The 18,513-nt window shown below is 30.3% G+C and overlaps 2 protein-coding genes across 2 annotated transcripts; both read right to left on the reverse strand.

Annotated features, from left to right (window-relative positions):
* Positions 1-1,498: 1,498 nt before the first annotated feature.
* LOC137930509 (tetraspanin-4-like) lies at positions 1,499-9,925 on the reverse strand. The gene is made up of 5 exons (XM_068773784.1): positions 9,650-9,925; positions 9,386-9,574; positions 5,402-5,578; positions 3,671-3,901; positions 1,499-2,175 (listed from the first exon to the last, which is right to left on the reverse strand). The coding sequence occupies exons 1-5, from the start codon at positions 9,710-9,712 to the stop codon at positions 2,110-2,112; spliced, it is 726 nt and encodes a 241-aa protein (XP_068629885.1). The 5' UTR covers positions 9,713-9,925; the 3' UTR covers positions 1,499-2,109.
* A 3,404-nt stretch (positions 9,926-13,329) lies between these two features.
* LOC137930609 (leukocyte surface antigen CD53-like) lies at positions 13,330-18,352 on the reverse strand. Its single transcript, XM_068773906.1, has 5 exons — positions 18,234-18,352; positions 17,684-17,872; positions 16,976-17,146; positions 14,675-14,884; positions 13,330-13,648 (listed from the first exon to the last, which is right to left on the reverse strand). The coding sequence occupies exons 1-5, from the start codon at positions 18,297-18,299 to the stop codon at positions 13,577-13,579; spliced, it is 708 nt and encodes a 235-aa protein (XP_068630007.1). The 5' UTR covers positions 18,300-18,352; the 3' UTR covers positions 13,330-13,576.
* Between the last annotated feature and the right edge of the window lie 161 nt (positions 18,353-18,513).

Here is an 18,513-nt window from a genome sequence, read left to right on the forward strand (position 1 = left end):
GAGATGACAACAACTCTAATAATAAATATGTCTCGTATACATCGCGTTTACTGTCAAAATCTTAAGTCATTGGACGGCCCTTTTAACCTAAATACCGATATTTCAAATAAAAATAACTAACCGTATATTGCTAAAAAGAATTTAGTATAATACAGAGTACCATTAGTTAAAGATGTAAACGCTTTAAAGTGGTGAATATATAGCTCATTTGTTGTCAATTAATATATTGTTCATCTCATCTAAAAATCAAAAGTAACGTAATGTTAATATAGTAAAAAAAATTAAGTCAATTAAGAAACGATCATATACAACTACAATATACAGATCATCAAGTCTCTTCTTTCTTTTATTTTAGAAAATTCCAGACTGCTCTAAATGTGTATTATTACGTTGTTTTAGAAAGAACATAATTTTCAAAAGTATGTAGCCATAACAGAAGAATTAAAATTTTTATTTCAGTTGGATTATGTTTCCGTAATCAATCAGAGATCAAGTGTATCGAAATAATACAAATACCAATTTTATCTTAACATTTTATCGATAAGGGGTGTGTCGAACCATGAGCGACTATTTGTAATCTATAAAACATTTTCTAGAAAAGTCGTTCAAATATTTTTCATAGTTTTAAATTCACTTTTAATTATCCTTCCATAAATTATAAACATTACTATAAATTGTTTTAGTAGAATATAATTTTTTTCATCTGATAAATTAGGATAGATGTCCGACTTAAAATCCACCTTTAATTTACATTTTTTGGAAAAAAAATATTCCTCTGTTATATAAAATTGATCAAAATATTAATAACATTTTGAATATTATAAATTAAATGACAATTATTAGTTATTTTTTAAATCTGCTTTATACGATACAGCTCAAATACAAAATCTAATTTTATAAAATATTTAAATAAAATAACAGAAATTTATGTAAAGATTCTAATTAAGTTACCATTATTATACAGGTTGATCGATTATGGATATAAAATCTTTAAAGGTATATGAAGTTTTACACCTTCTTTCGAACATCTGTATAATATGATAATTCTTAAATATGTTACATTAATTTATTTTTCTATTGGAATGCGACGGGGTAAAAACTTTTGGCAGTACCAAGTCCTCGGGGACAGATAGAAATATTAAGTAATTGAATATGTAATGATTCGGATTTTAAAAACGATTTCTCACTATTTTGTCATTACTTATTTATTATTTCTGAAAACATTGATTTTTTGTAGTGTGCCGTGCGTTATTTGACAGCAAATGAGATTTACATTCAACTCTTTTAATCCCCTGAATTAAAAAATAGGTAAAAAAGCCTAAATCTCCTTCATGTCTCTCATCTCCATAAAAAGGTTGTCTGATAGAGATCGCCTCGAGCGATGAGACCGCCTCCTGTACCATATGAATTGTTTCTTTTTTCCTCTATGATGTACAAGTTTCAATAAATAAATGAATAAGTATCATTTAACAGTGTAACTAATTATTTGGGTCCATATACGTCCCGTATTACTGTCATTTCCATAGTTACTTTTTCTAAAGAGCGTTAATAATATAAAGTAGCAAACAAAACCGAGAGACATAGCGTCTTTATTTGTTCGTATACTTAGTGTAATCATGTTACAAGGTGACGTCCTTGAGTTCTATGATGACGTGACTATCATTATTACATAAGATTGCACTTGAATCCGCATAGATTTAAAAAATATGTAAAATACGACAGTTCAATCCATGAGAATTTCCATTCTGACGTCACAGACTAAAAATCCACAGACATCTTTCTCTATTTATTAAACGACCGATACAATAATAAGAAAACTTCAAGAGCATGAATTAATTATCTGTTACGTAGATAAAAGCAATTAACGTTCTTTGTTTAACTTGATAAACGCATTAATGATACGTAAATACAATTTTCGTCATGGCATATGGATGAAATATGAAAAGATATAGATAAACAACATTATATTTGGCATACGATATTGATGTAATAAAACATTAATCTTAATTTTCAATAATAAATTAACAGACACACTCTAGAACGGTAACATACAATGTGAATTTTAATATCTAGATAACCTAATTCACTTTTCTATATTAAAAACTAATATTATGGGAACGCATGCTCTTGTCTCGATATCTTCGCCATCCAAACAGCTCCTGCCACCGCCAACGCCTGAAACGGTATTAATATTTTATTTAAATATTCTTTAAAAATATGCAAGTCATTATCAACATTATTTCACGGACGTCCATTGTTGAACATAGACCTTCCCCATTGATATACAAAAAAAGGCCGGTTGAAAGCCTGCATTCGTCTTATATATCGCTTTGTCAAGCCGTTATCTCCCCTGCAGAACCTTTAAACACCAGCGACCTATTCTGCTTGCTATGTGGTCTGTCCACTACTACTTAGACCAGATAATTTTCTGGGGTATGTCAGTTACTATCATTTGTCTACAGATCTCTTCATTCCTAATTTAGACTCGTGAAGAAATTCCGAGGCCCTTTGCAAATCTATAGCTCTTTCAGCGACTGCAAGCCTGCCAAAAAGGCCAGAAATGAGAGACCACGTTTCTGTATAGTAATAACATTGAGATGCAACTTATTAAATATCAATTAAGTAAATCTGAAACCTTAAGGGTCTGTTTTGGGTCGTTTTAGCATTCGCTGTTGCAGACAGTTTTAGGTTAGTTTATTAATGATTTATTGCCCATTCCTTAACATTATTTATTTGCCAACGATATAATTTTTTTTACGTAATGCCGTGTCTCCATAGACTTAGGTACATGTTTTGTACCTTATTTTGATGTTGACCTGTGAATACTTCACGATTTTCTCTCTTATTTGAAGAACTTTTATTAATATAAAGTAAATTGACTGTTTGTTGGTTGATAGCAAAATCAATCTTGATATAATAAAAATAAAGAATATAATTAGAATTTCTCAATAAATGAATTCTCTACGTTCATTTCAATTATATACAACATAATTAACTCGACAAAGAAAAACTCGACTGTCCCTGGGTACACTGTCGTATCTGAAAAAATTACCTTGAAGTTTTTTTTCTAAATAACTTTGTATTTGTAATGGTATTTGTTGCCTTTTGAATTTATCTTAGAAGTATTAATTGATAACATTAGATCTAAAATGTCGGATTTAAACACAAATTTAAAAAAATATTGCAAAAAAATTACCTCAACAAGATTTTTACTTGATTTTTACATGGACTATTCGTTATTAGATTCGACTGTGCACTTGTGTATCTAAAATACACTATCTCCCAAACTGTATGATAGTCATATACGGTTCGGAACATGTTCAAAAGGTAAGATTATGTCGTAAAATTATATTTTTTTCTATCAACATACAAATTTGTTTTATCTATGCACAACAAATACAAATTACAAAAGAAAAATAAAGGAAGAACACTGTGTGAAAGCAGAAATTATTCCACCGTGGAACATCAATTGCTTTATTTTTAGGTCAATTTATCATCTTCGTCATTTCAGTATTATGACGTCCACTGTTGGATATGGGATACACACAAGCACCGTACTCTGCCCGTTGCCCGCGGTGGACCAGACACCCACATGGTGAACCCATGGAATGCTGACAAGTTACGTCACTTAAAAAGAATTGCGAACTACATAGAATACAAAAATACACACCTGCAACAAGACCATGAAGATTCCAGTAATACCGATCGCCGCAGCATGTGACTGGACCCAAGCACCAAATGCCTCAGTGCAGCCGGTGCTGTAGGCAAGCGTGACATTGCAAGTGAAGGTCTGAACCGTGCCGTATATTTGGTCGCAGCAGCTAACTGGCAATCCCTGAGTCTGCACGGTGTCCAATGGGACCAACCAATCGCTGGCATTCACTACACCGCAACACGAGAACTGCGGAAATATAAATTGCTTATGTACTAGACCAGTGATTCCCAAAGTGGTCTATATCGACCCCTAGGGGTCTATGACAACCTGCAAGGGGGCAAATGTTGATAATTTATTATAAAAGCATCAGGTTCATCCTTTTCACTAAAAATATTGACTTATTATATTAATATTGCTTATATTATTTTATTTATAGTTTATTTTATGTTTCTTTAATGTTACGTATATTTTACATAACAGATACAAAATTTTATTTTGAGTAGTTTCAATTTAAATTCAATTAATAAATGTATAAATTAACATGTGTTTTTACTTTAAATTTTTAACACTAAACTTCACTACACTTAGAAATCTACAGGAAATCAATATTAGGTAAGTAGGGGGTCTACCCAAAACGGAAAAACATGGCAAGGGGTCTACGACACAAAAAAGTTTGGGGAACTCTGTACTAGACGAATATTTGTAATATACGGGGTGATTGCATATAGATGTAAAAGCTTTTAGGGGGAGAATGTATAGCTCATTTGCTAACAAAAAGCTATATTAAAGCTTCTACACCTATTTCCAATCATCTCGTATACGAAGTGATCACTCTGAAACATGTAACCATAACTTTTTTTAACACGATAATGGCTAATAACTTCTAGCAGTAATGTCTACAGAACAAATATAGATTAATATTTAACATGCAGTAGTTCAAATTTTGAAGACGCTTTTTCCTGTATTATCACAATGTTATTTATTATTTTTAAAACTATTGATTTCAATGTGGTGGTTTGAACATTAATTGACTGCAAGTGAGCCATACAATGACTTCTTTGAAGCTTTTGCACCAATATCCAATCCCTCTGTATAATTGTTATTATTATAAAATATGATTGATACGGTTTGCTATTATATCAATATTACTTAATGGTGTCCCTAAAGATATTTCGATAAAGATCGATACGGTATATTTTTTAAAATGTTAGGAGAAATTTTATTGTTTTTATACCAGATCTTGCTGAAGATAAGCGTCTTAGATTATTTTGGTGCTGAAAACGGATGTATAAGTAACGATTTTTTTAATGGAAAGGAAGAGTCGCATCGCACTCGGAGGATCGTCAATCCAGCTATACTATATGCCGGTGTACCGCGAACGTCTCGTGTTAAAACAGCCAGGCAACACAAACTTACTGTATAGCTACTGCGTATATAGTTACTGCTTCACAATATACACGAAATACCGTAAGCAGTCGTCTTACAAAGTTTTATTCGTGAAACGCAAACGAAAGAGAACTTCAAAATATGTATCTTTTTAATAATAGCCATATAGATGACTTTGAAAATGTTCATGGAAAAAATTATCTTCATACCATAAGCACGTAATTCTTTAAGTAAAGAACTACTTTATCAATGTCTTTTTTTCTTGTCATTGACAAATGATGTTTGCTTTACCGGAGCACAAAACGAATTTAGTCTAAACCTTTTTAAACTAACTAATCTCTAGGGCACAGTTATACTTACATCTTCCTGGACTTCATCCCACAGCTTAGTGACTTCGAAATTTTTATTGGCGCCATACAATTCCATCGTGCCCATCAATGATTGCTGCACCAACGCCACAGTGTTTCCTTTTAGAACATAACCGGCAATGCATCCTGACAGTTGAAAGATGAACATCAAGACCATTGACCCCGCAAACTGAAAAAAGATGTTAAATTTTATTACTTAGTTTTTAAAATTTTGAACATGGAACACTGGCAGGACTGAATCTAAATATTTATTTAAAAAAATACTATAGGACAATCGAATGCATTTTTGACAAGGTTACTTTTTAATTTTTTTTTTTTACGTAGAAATTAAGGAGAAGACGTCACGTAGGTATTGTTTGTCGCCTCACTCGCACAAGCAAGCATGCTCATCTCACTCGCCCATTTGCATAATACTTTCCAAACATTATTTGTTAAATATTATGTTGCATTTTTGCTCAAAAAAAGAATTAAATGGCTATAATGCTCTCGATTTGCCAACAAAAAATTTAAAAATAAAAAAAAAATGGCACGAACTTTCCGGGTAACCTAATACTTTTTCATGTTAAGCGTCTGATCGTGACCCAAATTAATATGTTTATTTTGAGTTATAAGCAACAGATTACTTTAAATTAAAATTTAAATATGGGACCGACACATTTTATATTTAAATTTGCTAGACAAACATACATTTTGTAGACTGAAATTTTATAAATTTTAATTATACTTATTTTCTTACTATCTATTAAAAAGATATCGGGACTTTAAAATTATAAGCTACATGTAAAACCATAAAGCCATGTTGAATGATAACCAGCTTAAAGGTAAATAACAACTAAAATAATTATGTTTTCACATCTATTCTGACTTTTAATTTTAGAAAAAATTGTTTTTAAAATAACATTTCGTTATGAACATACACCACTTTTATTATTTTAATGCTAATAAGAATATTCCGTGAGTAATATTTAAGTAATAAGTAAGAGTAATATTTATAAGTTACGAATCCAACCGATTGTTAAGTGAATTTCCTTGCACAATAGAAGTTGATAAGACTTATGACTAACATTTGATTAACAAACTGTATATAATAAACTGTGATACGTAGACTTTATTCAAAAATGTTGCAGTTATATTACATTTTCAAATAATTCGTATAATATCTCTCAAAGGTCACGTAATAAATTTTAAAAGCTTATATAAACTATAGAAGTTATAGGAAATATCTTGAATTTATTGTAGACTCTTCTAATATTGGGGGGACCGAAAGTAATGCAGTTTCTGTTTCTGTCTACCGCTGCGGCATTGAAAATTTGTGTACTAAATGGCAAAAGATTGTTGATAACGAAGGTGAATATATTGTTGTATAAATAAAAACTTGTAAAAATGTAATCGTGTGAATTTAACTTAAGAAAGCGACATTACTTTCCGGTCCCCCTAATATCAAGACGCATTATAAACGCTCCTAGCTTAATTTGCACATTACAGGAAGTCTCAATCTGATTATAATTTGTAGTACTCTACTCATGACGTACAATAATTCTGAATCGATATTTATTTACTTTACTCTTTATAGTTCATCAACACAAAATATAAAAACGAATCAGATTAAATAGGCAAGCAAGAAATAAACTCAATTAAGTTTCGAAACCGCTAATGAAAACTAAATAGCTGGTTTTATATATATTTAATAACATATTTTTAATCGTATTTAATATAAATATTTCCATATTTTAATCAGAGATTTTTGACGAGAGAAGTTAAATTATGTTAATGACAGTCGTTAAAATACATTCTGTTTTTATCGTCATAATCATCGCCGTCATTTCAACTCTAGGACGCGTACAACTGGACATAGATTTCTTAGACTTCTAACAGGACCATTTGGAAGCTGCATGCGTACAGTGTTCCCTCATCCTTAACTAGGTCGTCTTCTCACCTTATGGGTGGTAGTTTTAGTCTGCTCTTTCCAAACTATGGTCTTTAGTCCAGAACTTTAAGGGCCCAGCAGCTATCGGTTCGGCGCGCCATGTTGCTTCCAACTGTTACTCCAACTTGTCAGTTTGCAATATCGGTTATGTAGACTGTCTTTCGTTCTACATATCTTAGTCTTTAGGGTGAATTTATGGTTGACGTATTTAGCTATAAACTTACGTAAAAACTAACAGGATCGTTACGCATAGACAGGTGAATTAAAGTCTTAACTGATAAACAGCTAATTCACGTGGTAGCAAATATATACGACCGGTAGCAGATAACCTTTTTAATGTATTTTTACTTATTACCTAATACTAATACATTTAAATCGTAGGATTCATATTTGATGCGTTCATATTGTACGTAGTTGATTTTTAAATATATTCACTGGTGCCCAAAAATATAAACGTAATTTATTTTTATGCATTCGATTTTTAAAAATATTTTAAACGGAAGCAATAACAGGGATTTCCCGTTAAAGTTATACTCTAATCTTAAATTATTAGATATTAAAGCAAAAACCATTTTTTTTAATTATTCAAGCATAATACTTAATGTATATAAAAATTAACAATTAAAATGTTTTAAGTATTTGTCAGTAATATTGACCTTTGCCCTTGTGATGGTAAAAAAAACAAAAACCAGTCAAGGAAATTCGTAGAGGATAATAATATTATGAGGATAAATTATCTGTTTTCCCCAAAAGCGTGTCCCTTGCTCGAATATTTTCCAAAACGTCTTGAAAAAATGTCGTCTGTCGACACCTAACGTTTACCGGTCCAGGCGGTCAACCGATGCTTTACTATAATATAATTTGCTATGTTAATATTGGCAGTGAAATTACTTAATATTCGCTAATAATTTAGAAACGTATGCTTTTTGTAATGTGTTACTGCAATTCCATTAATTATACTTAATATTTTACAGTTAACAGCATTTTGTAAGGTTATTTGTATTTAAAGGTGCTTGTGCATGTGCAAGCATATGGTTAACCCCGAAGGTAATCTTTACAGAATAATTGGTTTAGTTGTAAAAACTTTAAAGTTGTGAAAGTGTGTGTATAGAATGTTGACAATTAATGTATATTGCACACCTTGTAATAATAAATTACGTAACTACAACGAACGACTTTTCAAAATTATTAAAAAATTCGGATAGCTTCATGTTAAAATTAATAATTATTTACTATCTGTATCAGCAGACTAGAAATTAATCGTTTTTCACATTCCAATTGAAAAATTAATGTGAGGTATATGACAGTGATCTAAAGTCACCATACAGTGGTTTTTGCTGACAAATGTGCTAAATATTCAGCCCTTTAAAGCTTTTACACCTAAAACCAATCAACCTGTACACTTTTAAAGCTTAAAATTTATTATGCAATTGATTTAAAGTTAATATTCGGTATATTTTGGTACTATACACAATTCACTTTAAATCAAACTATTGAAACTTTTTTAAATATATTACTGGTCATTACGCTAGTTTTAAATTGATAGAATATTGAAACCTGCCAAGACGAATAATTAGTAAATACAATACGTTGCCAAAATACACCGGCTAGTACTACGTCATTACATCATTTTAGTTGCAAGTATTTAAGTCAACAGTAATTAATCACGTAATCTCTCACTCGATTTTAATTACTCCTCGCATTTGTTACGGACAGATTCTGTTTTGTTTTGTTTGTTTAGATGGCGCTGTTTCAAATTTAAACAGAACCTGTCATATTTAAAAAAAAATTAGAGTTTTTTTAATATTTAACATACGTATTCAAAATTCACATATTAAGTTTTGCAAATTATATTACAAAATGAAAAAAAATATATATATAATTCTTATAATTGTTTTTACTTTTATGTAACCTACATTAACTACTGTCTCTTCATATTTCATTTGAATGAACCAAACTATTTTATTACTTCTATATTAACTGACTGAAAAAGGTCAAAGGCATCTTAAAATAAGCAAATATCTATAATTAAAAATGATTTCCACTTACCGCCATATTCATATAATAGTTCTCCATAAAAGCTCCATAGAATCCAAAGAAAGCAATGATGAAAATGATAACTCCTGTTGCGATACAAAAAGCGGGAAGAGAGAAAAATCGCTCGGAAAGGAATTCATGGTAACCATTGTAGGCCGATTGCACTGAACTACCCACAGATAATATAACAATACCTGTTATCTGAAACATAAATCACTTTGAATATCACTGGATTTTTTTTAAAATTCAATACGTCACTGGCACGTTACCACTTACCAAAAAAAGAAAGTTCACTGTAACAAGGGTGTATTTGACGGTTGTGAAGATTTTCGACCACATCTTTTTAATTTATATTAGCACAACGCGCGGCCGACACGTCCTCGTGACGAGCTGATATCGCAGTTGTAGTTCGGATATTTTTATCACCGCTGTATATCTTGATAAGGAAAACACGCTGATTTATCTCGCTCCGCACTGCAGGTGTGTCGATGTGGTTTCCACTGTAACTACCATGTTTTTCGTCAAATGATCCTCCTTAAATGGTTCGATATGGTACCTTTAAATTTAACAATTAAAACTCAACTCATTTCTGTTTTTTACTATTACGTAATAATGTCTTTGTTAGAATTATTATGTGATAACACTTAATGTTTCGTTTATAATAATTATGAAATTATCGTATAAAACTAATTGTTACATTTAAATGTCCTTGTTTCTCTGAAAAAAAAAGATTAAATTTACATTCATATTTTTAACATGTTTAAAATTTGAACAATAATTATTGTATTTATCAGCGAGTTTTAATTATAAGAGTCCTTATACATTATCATCAAAGTCACGACTATTTCTACTGATAAATAAAGAGAAATTACTAAACAGAAATAATCCTACATATCAAGGATAAGAACGTAAAAAAGTTTGTTCAAATAGTTTGTTTATTTCGTATCTAGATAAGAATTCACGTCCTTAAAATTGGAACCCTTACGTTGTCTTATTTGGCTGTCGACACAGAAAATATTCGATGTCCCCGGAAGAAACAAACAGTAGCTAACAAGACATACGTGTGTATGTCATGAAGCTTCTTACGTATAATTTATTACTGTGCAGTATAAACTGCTCTAATACAAAATTTTTAGAGTTGAATATAATTTTGGGAGTTAATTTGGATGGATGAAATAAAAAAAACAAAACCTTAAATTTTAAATATGGATGAAATAAAAAAACTTTGAATAAGACCTATGCCTTGCAGCGAGTGTCTGAATGAATGAAATAGTTTTAAAATTAACCTCTCTTTCCAATAAAATGCGAAAAAGAAATTTAATAACCATTAAATAACCATTAAACATTAAATAAAAAAGAAATTGATTGCATTTTGAAACAGAAATTTTTTAATCACGCTCTTTGCATACTTTTATATAAAAATTACCTTTATATTGTATCAATATCGTTTAAGTTTTATTTAATGTATTGTTGTTGCTTAAGAATTTATATTTATAATTCAAATTATTTTCTAGAAAGGTCACAAATTCTAGTTTAAGTTTTAAGTGAATAGTTTTTTTACTCTGAAATAAAATATTTGGTTATCTTGGATGACTAATTGCCGCCTGGTATTTATGATTTTAAATATGGCGAATTTGTAAATAATCGTGTAATAATGAATGGTATATAATCGTTATTTACGTCATTACTTTTATATTTTCGTCTTTATCATAGATTTATCTGACCCAGTTTCACGAAATTATTGTATAATTTATCAATTTCTATGACAATACACTGATTATATTGTAGTTCAACATCAATTTAATTATTTATTTTAATTAAGATCTTCCCAATTTATAAACAATTAAGAACATTGTAATGTAATTAGAGCAGCTCATATTTAAATATCCTAATCCTTCGACGGCGTATGTTTATCGACAGACAGTACACCGAAATGTCACTTGGACATCAAACAAAAAACTAAAGCGACATTTTGAGGATTTTCATAATAATGTATTTATTTACTCTAATTAAAGGTAACTTTTAGTTTATTATTAAATAAGCGAGTATTAATGTTAAAATAAATGTAACCTACATAATTTATATATTTTGTTTCGTTTGACATTTTGTCTATGGATACAATAAATGTTTGTTTCACAAAATAGACACGTTGCGTAAAGAATATCAACTTCAAACGAAATCGTATGATTATTAAATGAAACATATAAAGAATATGAAGCGTAGATAAATACTTACAGCGTTTTGAAATGAATATTTCACAAAACAAACAGGGAAAACTGGAAGTCACAACGAAAATTTAAAAAAAAATGTGTTTAAAATAGCGCGAATAGTAACACCAAAGACCGTTGGGCAATGAAAAGAAAACACACATTCCTTTAGCGCTCAAAACGATCTAATTTGAATAGTTATCGAGCGAGTTTTTATTGCGCCAATTAGTTACCGCATTTAGACTGGTAACGATTGTCCTTATTCAACCTTACATCATATACTGACTGTAGACTAGTTCCTCATATCTAAGGTATGGGTACAGGTAAGAAAAATCAATTATAAAAAGGTTTTTATTTTAAAAATCTTACATGTAAACTTACCCCTATATTTTCTAAAATATAAAAATTCTTCATTTCTTACTATTAAAAATTAGCATTACTTTGTACGCTCTTACGTATATTGAAAGGAGCTAAAAACAAGATTTGTCGCACTACAATAAATACTACACACTGTGATAATATAGACCAGTGTTTCCCAACGTGTTGCCCACAGCCCACGGGCTTGCAATTTGATTGCTAAGAGAACCAATTCAAATGTGGTATCAACACGAGTTTAACCCTTTCGCTTTAATATACAAATTATTTATGTTACTAAGGGGTCAAACGAATTTCAGGAAGGCCATGGCACAAAAAGGTTGGAAAATACTGCTGTAGAATCATGATGATTTAAGCGCTATTTGTGCTCTGCCTCAGAAGGTTATGAAATTAGTAAATGCAAATAAGACGACAAAGTACATCCACACCACTTATACTACCGGCTCGCTCTGTAGTTAGTTAACTATTGATTTAATGGCATGAAACACTCAACGAACCATGGCGAAAGCTGTTTTATTTAATGGTCCCTACAATTTATAAGACATGGCATAACAATCTTATTTATATTAAATATATAATTCATTAGAATACTTATTTACTTTCATAATTAAACAATTTTTGCGTAATTGCTTAAGTTTCTGATTTGTTTATTTTAGCTTTATTTATTTCACATTACTGTTTTTTTTCCTGTTCCTTTGATTTCGACCTGTACTATTTTCACCTTTATTCCTATAAATTACGTCTTCAATTATCGCTCTGCAACATTTGTGTAGAGAGCTATGTTTTGAATTTCTCCTCTATATCAAATCAGGAATAAGAAGATTGGAGAAATGGCAGCGGACAGGCCCAATAGCGTGCAGAATAGATAGCCGCTGAGGTCTTAAGAAACTTGGAGAGTGGAGACCAGGGATCGGCAAGCGCAACGCAGGAGGTCTGACCACAAGGTGCACAGACGATCTGGTGATAACCTAACGGCCGAAATGATGGTAATAATTGTGGTGTGCCATTTCTTATAACATAGATTACAGTTGTTCACCAATCGTTTAGTGGATTTTACTTCTATGAGAACTTGAAGTAGGGTACTATTTTTATTTTATTTCTTTAAAACAGTAACACCGTCAGGTACAGCTCTCTCGGGGCTTTATTGAATCAGTCCACCCGATTCTTTCAACGGTTATTGTTGGAAATTTGTTGAAACTAATTCGTTCATCGTCAGACACGACATCCTTTTTTGCATCCGAACTCGATAAGGGTAACAACGGAGCCGAATAAAAAAAACTTATGTCAAATCTCAAACCTCTTTACCAAAATAAATAAAAAGCATATAATGTTTTAAACTTTATTTGAATATAGCAACAATTTACAGGCCACTAAGTAATACTAAAATATTATTATTCTGTAACTTTAAAAATAACATTTCTACAAATAAATTTGTTCATTACCATTTTTCAATGACATTTAAAGTAAATAAAATCAATCAACTTTTATTAAATTATTAAACCACCTTTTAATTGAAATATTATTTAAAAGAAGATTTATCGAAGATTTTTAATAAATCCTTTGTTTGTCACGTATTTTTCTTCAAGTAAATATTAAAGTAATAATAACTCATGTTCTAACTCTAAGATTCCAATTCGACTTCTTCGTATTTCGATCGCCACGCCAACCAACCAGATAATGCAGTGAGTAATACCTATAAAAAAAATATTTTATTTAATCATTTTGTATATTTAAACAATAACGAAAAGGTTTTTCACACGCAATACGCACGAGTTGCAGATACAACTATGGTTTGTAGTGAATATCCAAAAAATTATATTAAGAAAAATTATACCAGATAGCTACTTTTTTTGGAAAAGACAATAGCTTAGTATTGAGAAAACAATTAAACAAAGCATAAAACAATCTGTATACACATAAATGAATAAATGGTAAATAAATAAATTTAGTGATCGATAAATACTAACTGACCATATAAATTTGCTATGTAATTTCACAATGCGTGACATGCCAAATTCGCAAAGTTCACAGCGAATTATGGAACGCGCAAACTTTCTATAGTCTTTATATATCTAATCTTTTAGGTTTCTGCCAAACAAAAAGATGAACGAAATTGGTAAAGTTGTTCTTAAGTTATGACTTGACCAGGGAAAAAAGGTTATATCTCCAAATTCGAACCCGCGACCTACGATCGCTAGTGCCAGTTCTCTACCGCGGGGCCAACACTGGTCTTGATCACTGTAATATGTTACATTAATTATTTCCTTCTATAAGCGACATAAAAGTGAAATAACATGCAAGTATAAGTTACTTGCGGTATAAAAAAGTAAATCCATTCCTTCTGTTTTACATCTCCTTAACAATTTTAATTCTTCCTTGTGTGATAGCACCGCGTCAGAATAGATCAGTGATTATAAATTGTGATTTACAAAAGTAGATCATACGATTTCTAGTCCATTATCATCATCCTCATTACATTGGTAGGATGTCCACCGTTTGGCATATGCCTCTTCCTTACATTTCTAATATGGACACATAATTCGTGCGAATAATTTCACATCATCTCTGCTTACAAATGATGATGGAAAACGTCATATAAAAAAAGATACGTACCTACCAATCTGTCCTGAGCTTTAAATTATTGTTCATATCAATAAGAAGAAGCTTGTGTCACAATTGCAACAAAAAAAAACAATTTTTTAATGTACTACTACTGTACCTGTAAACATGTAACCGTTGCCGCAATGACACCAATAACGTATGCGTAGTAACTCAACCATTCGCCGAGAGCGCCTGCGCAGCCCGCGGTGTATGCGTTCGCTGTGGTGCACACGAATGGCGATATCGTTCCGTAATCGATGTGACAGCAACTGACCGGTATGCGGTTCGATACCCAGTCGTTACGACCAGCGACACCACAACATTTGAACTGAATACATTAGAAATAGGATAATCGGTAAAAATATAATGATCACATCATTACAAAAAACAACACTAAAAAGTGACTATATACCTTCTATAAGCAACAAAGTCATTTCACTACTCATTACAAATACAAAATACGTTTTACAGTAAATTGATCGTGTACTAGAAAATGGTCAGAAACGGGTAGTCTCTGAAAAAGGCTTCTCCCAGATCTCTTTTCAGAACCTAAGATATTTGGCCAAATTAAAATTCAGAATGGGGCATTACATTAGTTATTTTATTAAATTATGAGGCAATTACGCCTATCGATAAACCTTTAGAGTTCCAATTTTAAGATACCCTAGATGGACAAATCCATTAAGCGATCGTTCCATATTTTGACATTATCAAATTATACTGTATATTTAGCAAAGATTTTAGAAAATTCAATTCAATTCATTATTGTTGATCACTAGATTTGCAAACGTTAAGATAAAAGATAATTGATTTAATAAATAAAATAATCTGTTTAACTAAAATAATAATGTAACATAAATATAAGTCATAAATCTTCTGCTTTTGCGCTATTAGATATGTTTTGGAATTGGGGCATTTTATTCATATGAATGAGCTTTAATCTATTATGGAAACTAGAGATGATTTCTAGTTAAGGCCAATCAAATCATATTTTAAAATTAACCAAAAAATAACCTCAAACTTTTACTTGTTATGTTATGTTATATGATCTATCGTGTTAATGACGTCAACGGTTGTTTAACATGATTCCTGATTAGTAATACGATACTAATTGGTTTTCTATTTTAATGCTCATATTTACTAAAGAAAGGTGCCGAGGCAAAAATTTTAAACGAAAAGTTTTGTCTTTATTACACTGAATTAAATGTTAGCTAAATATTCTGTCATTCTTAAAATACCTATATATTATAATAACGTCACAAATTTAGTTCCATTTTAAAGCTACTTAAGATTATTTTATTAAAATATAGATTCAAAATATCGGAATTAAAGCAGACATTTCTGTGCGCTTGAATCGACGATTATTTTAACATTATATGCAATTAATTAACAACGAATCGGAACTTTAATCTGCTGCGAAGAGCCGACCAGAAAATAAACAGTTGTTCTTTCAAATAAACTTTAAGAATTTTCATGAGTGCAATATGAGAAATATTCGATAAACTAAAAACTCTTCAATGATATTATAAGATTTATTTTATTTAAAAAAATTTAAACCTATGAAACGGAAAGTCTAAGATATCTTGTAAAATTATTATATATTTGTACATTCGAACGTATGAAAAATGTTAACGTTTTGACCACGAAATTTAAGCGTTAAGGGTTTATTTTTATTTTTTGTATTGTTGTTATGTGTCTGCCATTATTTTAACCACAAGATTTTAAATTAAAGCTCATAAATAATATATCATTAAAAGTGAAATGCGAAGCAACCGTTAGGATACCAATTTCTTCAATAACATCTCCCAGGTAATCTCTAGTTTTTGAGTTTTAAATAGCCCATACTGTAAAATTAATATCGAATTTATATCGGCGGCACTGACATCTTAATTTTAGTATAAATTTATAATTATATAAATAAATGTAAATATAAACCATTGCATCATAATAAGTATCTCGTTTAAAATAGAACGCAGCGAATAATTTATAACCAAAAATAAGATATGTTTAAAATTTTATAAAAGCGCCATCTATGACCTAATTGTAACAACTAATTTACATAACCGTTGACAGCTCATTTTTAATGACGTTTTATGGCATGATTAATTATGTACAATAAACATTATAAAAATTGGCATTTAATTATTAAAAAAAAGTCTATACTATGACATGCGCAAAGTACAAGTGGTAAAAATTTTTATATAGGACATCTGCTGCGAGGCATACCTTTCTCATAGATTTGTAATAGTACTGGTCGGAAGCGGTCTGCATTTAGCGTTTTCTGAGCACTAAGATTATCGGTCTCTATCTCCTAATTTCTGATTTGATCTCATTGAGAAATGCCGAGCGTCTCCAGTTACGACAGTTACTAAATATTCAGATGTTTCAAATAAACATATTTATTTAATAAATATTTTACCTCCATTTGTAAATCATCCCATAACTTGGCGATATCAATTCTTGACTCATAAAGTTGGAGACTGCGGATCATTGGTGATCGTATTTCGGTGACGGCGTCTTTTTCCAATCCGAATGCTACTATAGTCATTGATATCTCAAAAACCAGAGTAGTCAACAAAAGTGCAACGTACTGAAATCAGGCTAAGCGTTAATCATTGTTTAACAGTTAAGTTTAATATATAATAATGGTAACCTTGCTATTAAAGACTGTAACTTACGATCGGTAGTCTTAGGATCGATATCAAGGCATACTGTGCGAATTAAATACATTAACATTATAGCACTACTGTCAAAGATGAAGGTAAATATTTTGAAGAAAACGTCTTATCATATGCAGAGGTGGCCAAAATCCTTAATAACATAGCTCATTTTACAAAATTTTAAATTTTTGCATGCCACAATGAACTCATTTAAAACTTTGAATTTAAACGTTAAAAATTAAACATTGATTTTACTGTTCTTGGCAATTCTTTAAAATTTGTTTGTTTCTTGACTGGGTTAAACTGATACGAAGTAGGAACCTGCACCGTCACTGTAATTCGAAACGAATTTAGCATTTCGATTCGATTTTAACATAATTCAAAAATAACACAATCTACAATTATCTAAGTAAATTCCATAACCAATGACTGATACTGAATGTAAATGATAACATATTGATACTAACCGCAGCTATAACATAGAAGTTTTCAGATAAAGCACCATAAAATCCTAAGACAGATGTGAGTAAAATGATCACGCCGGTCGCTATTACGAATCCGGGCAACGTAAAGAACCGTTTCGTTATCAAATCTTCGTAGTATGTATACTCGACAATGGCTAATATTCCAATGATTAGAAGAAGAAGGCCTGTAATCTAAAAAAAATGTGTAGTTATAAAATATTAGTACAGAATCTTTAAGTGAAAAACTTAAAAATGAAATTAGTTATATAGTTCGATAAAATAAAAAATCGAGGATTTTTTATCATAAAACGTCACATTTTGATGATAGAACGATTTTTTTATAATGTTTCTCTAAAATAAATTAAAAAAGTATGATTTTACTATTTCAAAAATAACAGCCTAGACCATTTTAATTATATTTAGTTTTAGAAGTCATAACTTGTGTTATTAACTGTCAAAAATAGTCTTGTTTTTACTTTAAATATATTTTTATTTACTTTATTAATTTACTTTAAATATAATTTTTATTAAAAGTAATAAATGTTTTCCATACCATGTATAAACTATTTACGCCAGCTAAAGTGTATCTTACAGACTTTAAAACTTTAGGTATATTCATTTTTTATTTATTGGTGCTTTTTATATCGGTAGACACAGAACCAACGAGTTACAAATACTGCTCCGCTTTTAAAATACCTTTATTCAATCTAACAATGATCAATATCTTAGTTATCTCGACATATTTTTCTCGTCTTATCTATGAAGACATCCAAAAAATATTGAACATTTCAAACAACATTTAGAACTAAACAATAATCCTAAAAGTCAGCATT

This window comes from Battus philenor, unplaced genomic scaffold (genome assembly GCF_028537555.1).
Source record: "Battus philenor isolate CCGP_79_NKW_IND1 unplaced genomic scaffold, ilBatPhil1.0.hap1 SCAF_6, whole genome shotgun sequence".
In the NCBI taxonomy this organism is placed as follows: Eukaryota; Metazoa; Arthropoda; class Insecta; order Lepidoptera; family Papilionidae; genus Battus; species Battus philenor.

What these genes read in the sequence shown, in the direction of transcription:
- LOC137930609 (XM_068773906.1), bottom strand. Translation starts at nt 18,299, where the DNA reads ATGAATATACCTAAAGTTTTAAAGTCTGTAAGATACACTTTAGCTGGC. An exon ending in GCGTAAATAGTTTATACATG is followed by an intron (nt 17,873 to 18,233) that starts GTATGGAAAACA and finishes CATTTTTTTTAG; the next exon opens with ATTACAGGCCTTCTTCTTCT. An exon ending in CAACGGTTACATGTTTACAG is followed by an intron (nt 13,649 to 14,674) that starts GTACAGTAGTAG and finishes TTTTTTTTATAG; the next exon opens with GTATTACTCACTGCATTATC.
- LOC137930509 (XM_068773784.1), bottom strand. Translation starts at nt 9,712, where the DNA reads ATGTGGTCGAAAATCTTCACAACCGTCAAATACACCCTTGTTACAGTG. An exon ending in CAGTGAACTTTCTTTTTTTG is followed by an intron (nt 9,575 to 9,649) that starts GTAAGTGGTAAC and finishes TTTATGTTTCAG; the next exon opens with ATAACAGGTATTGTTATATT. An exon ending in ACTATTATATGAATATGGCG is followed by an intron (nt 5,579 to 9,385) that starts GTAAGTGGAAAT and finishes ATCTTTTTTCAG; the next exon opens with TTTGCGGGGTCAATGGTCTT.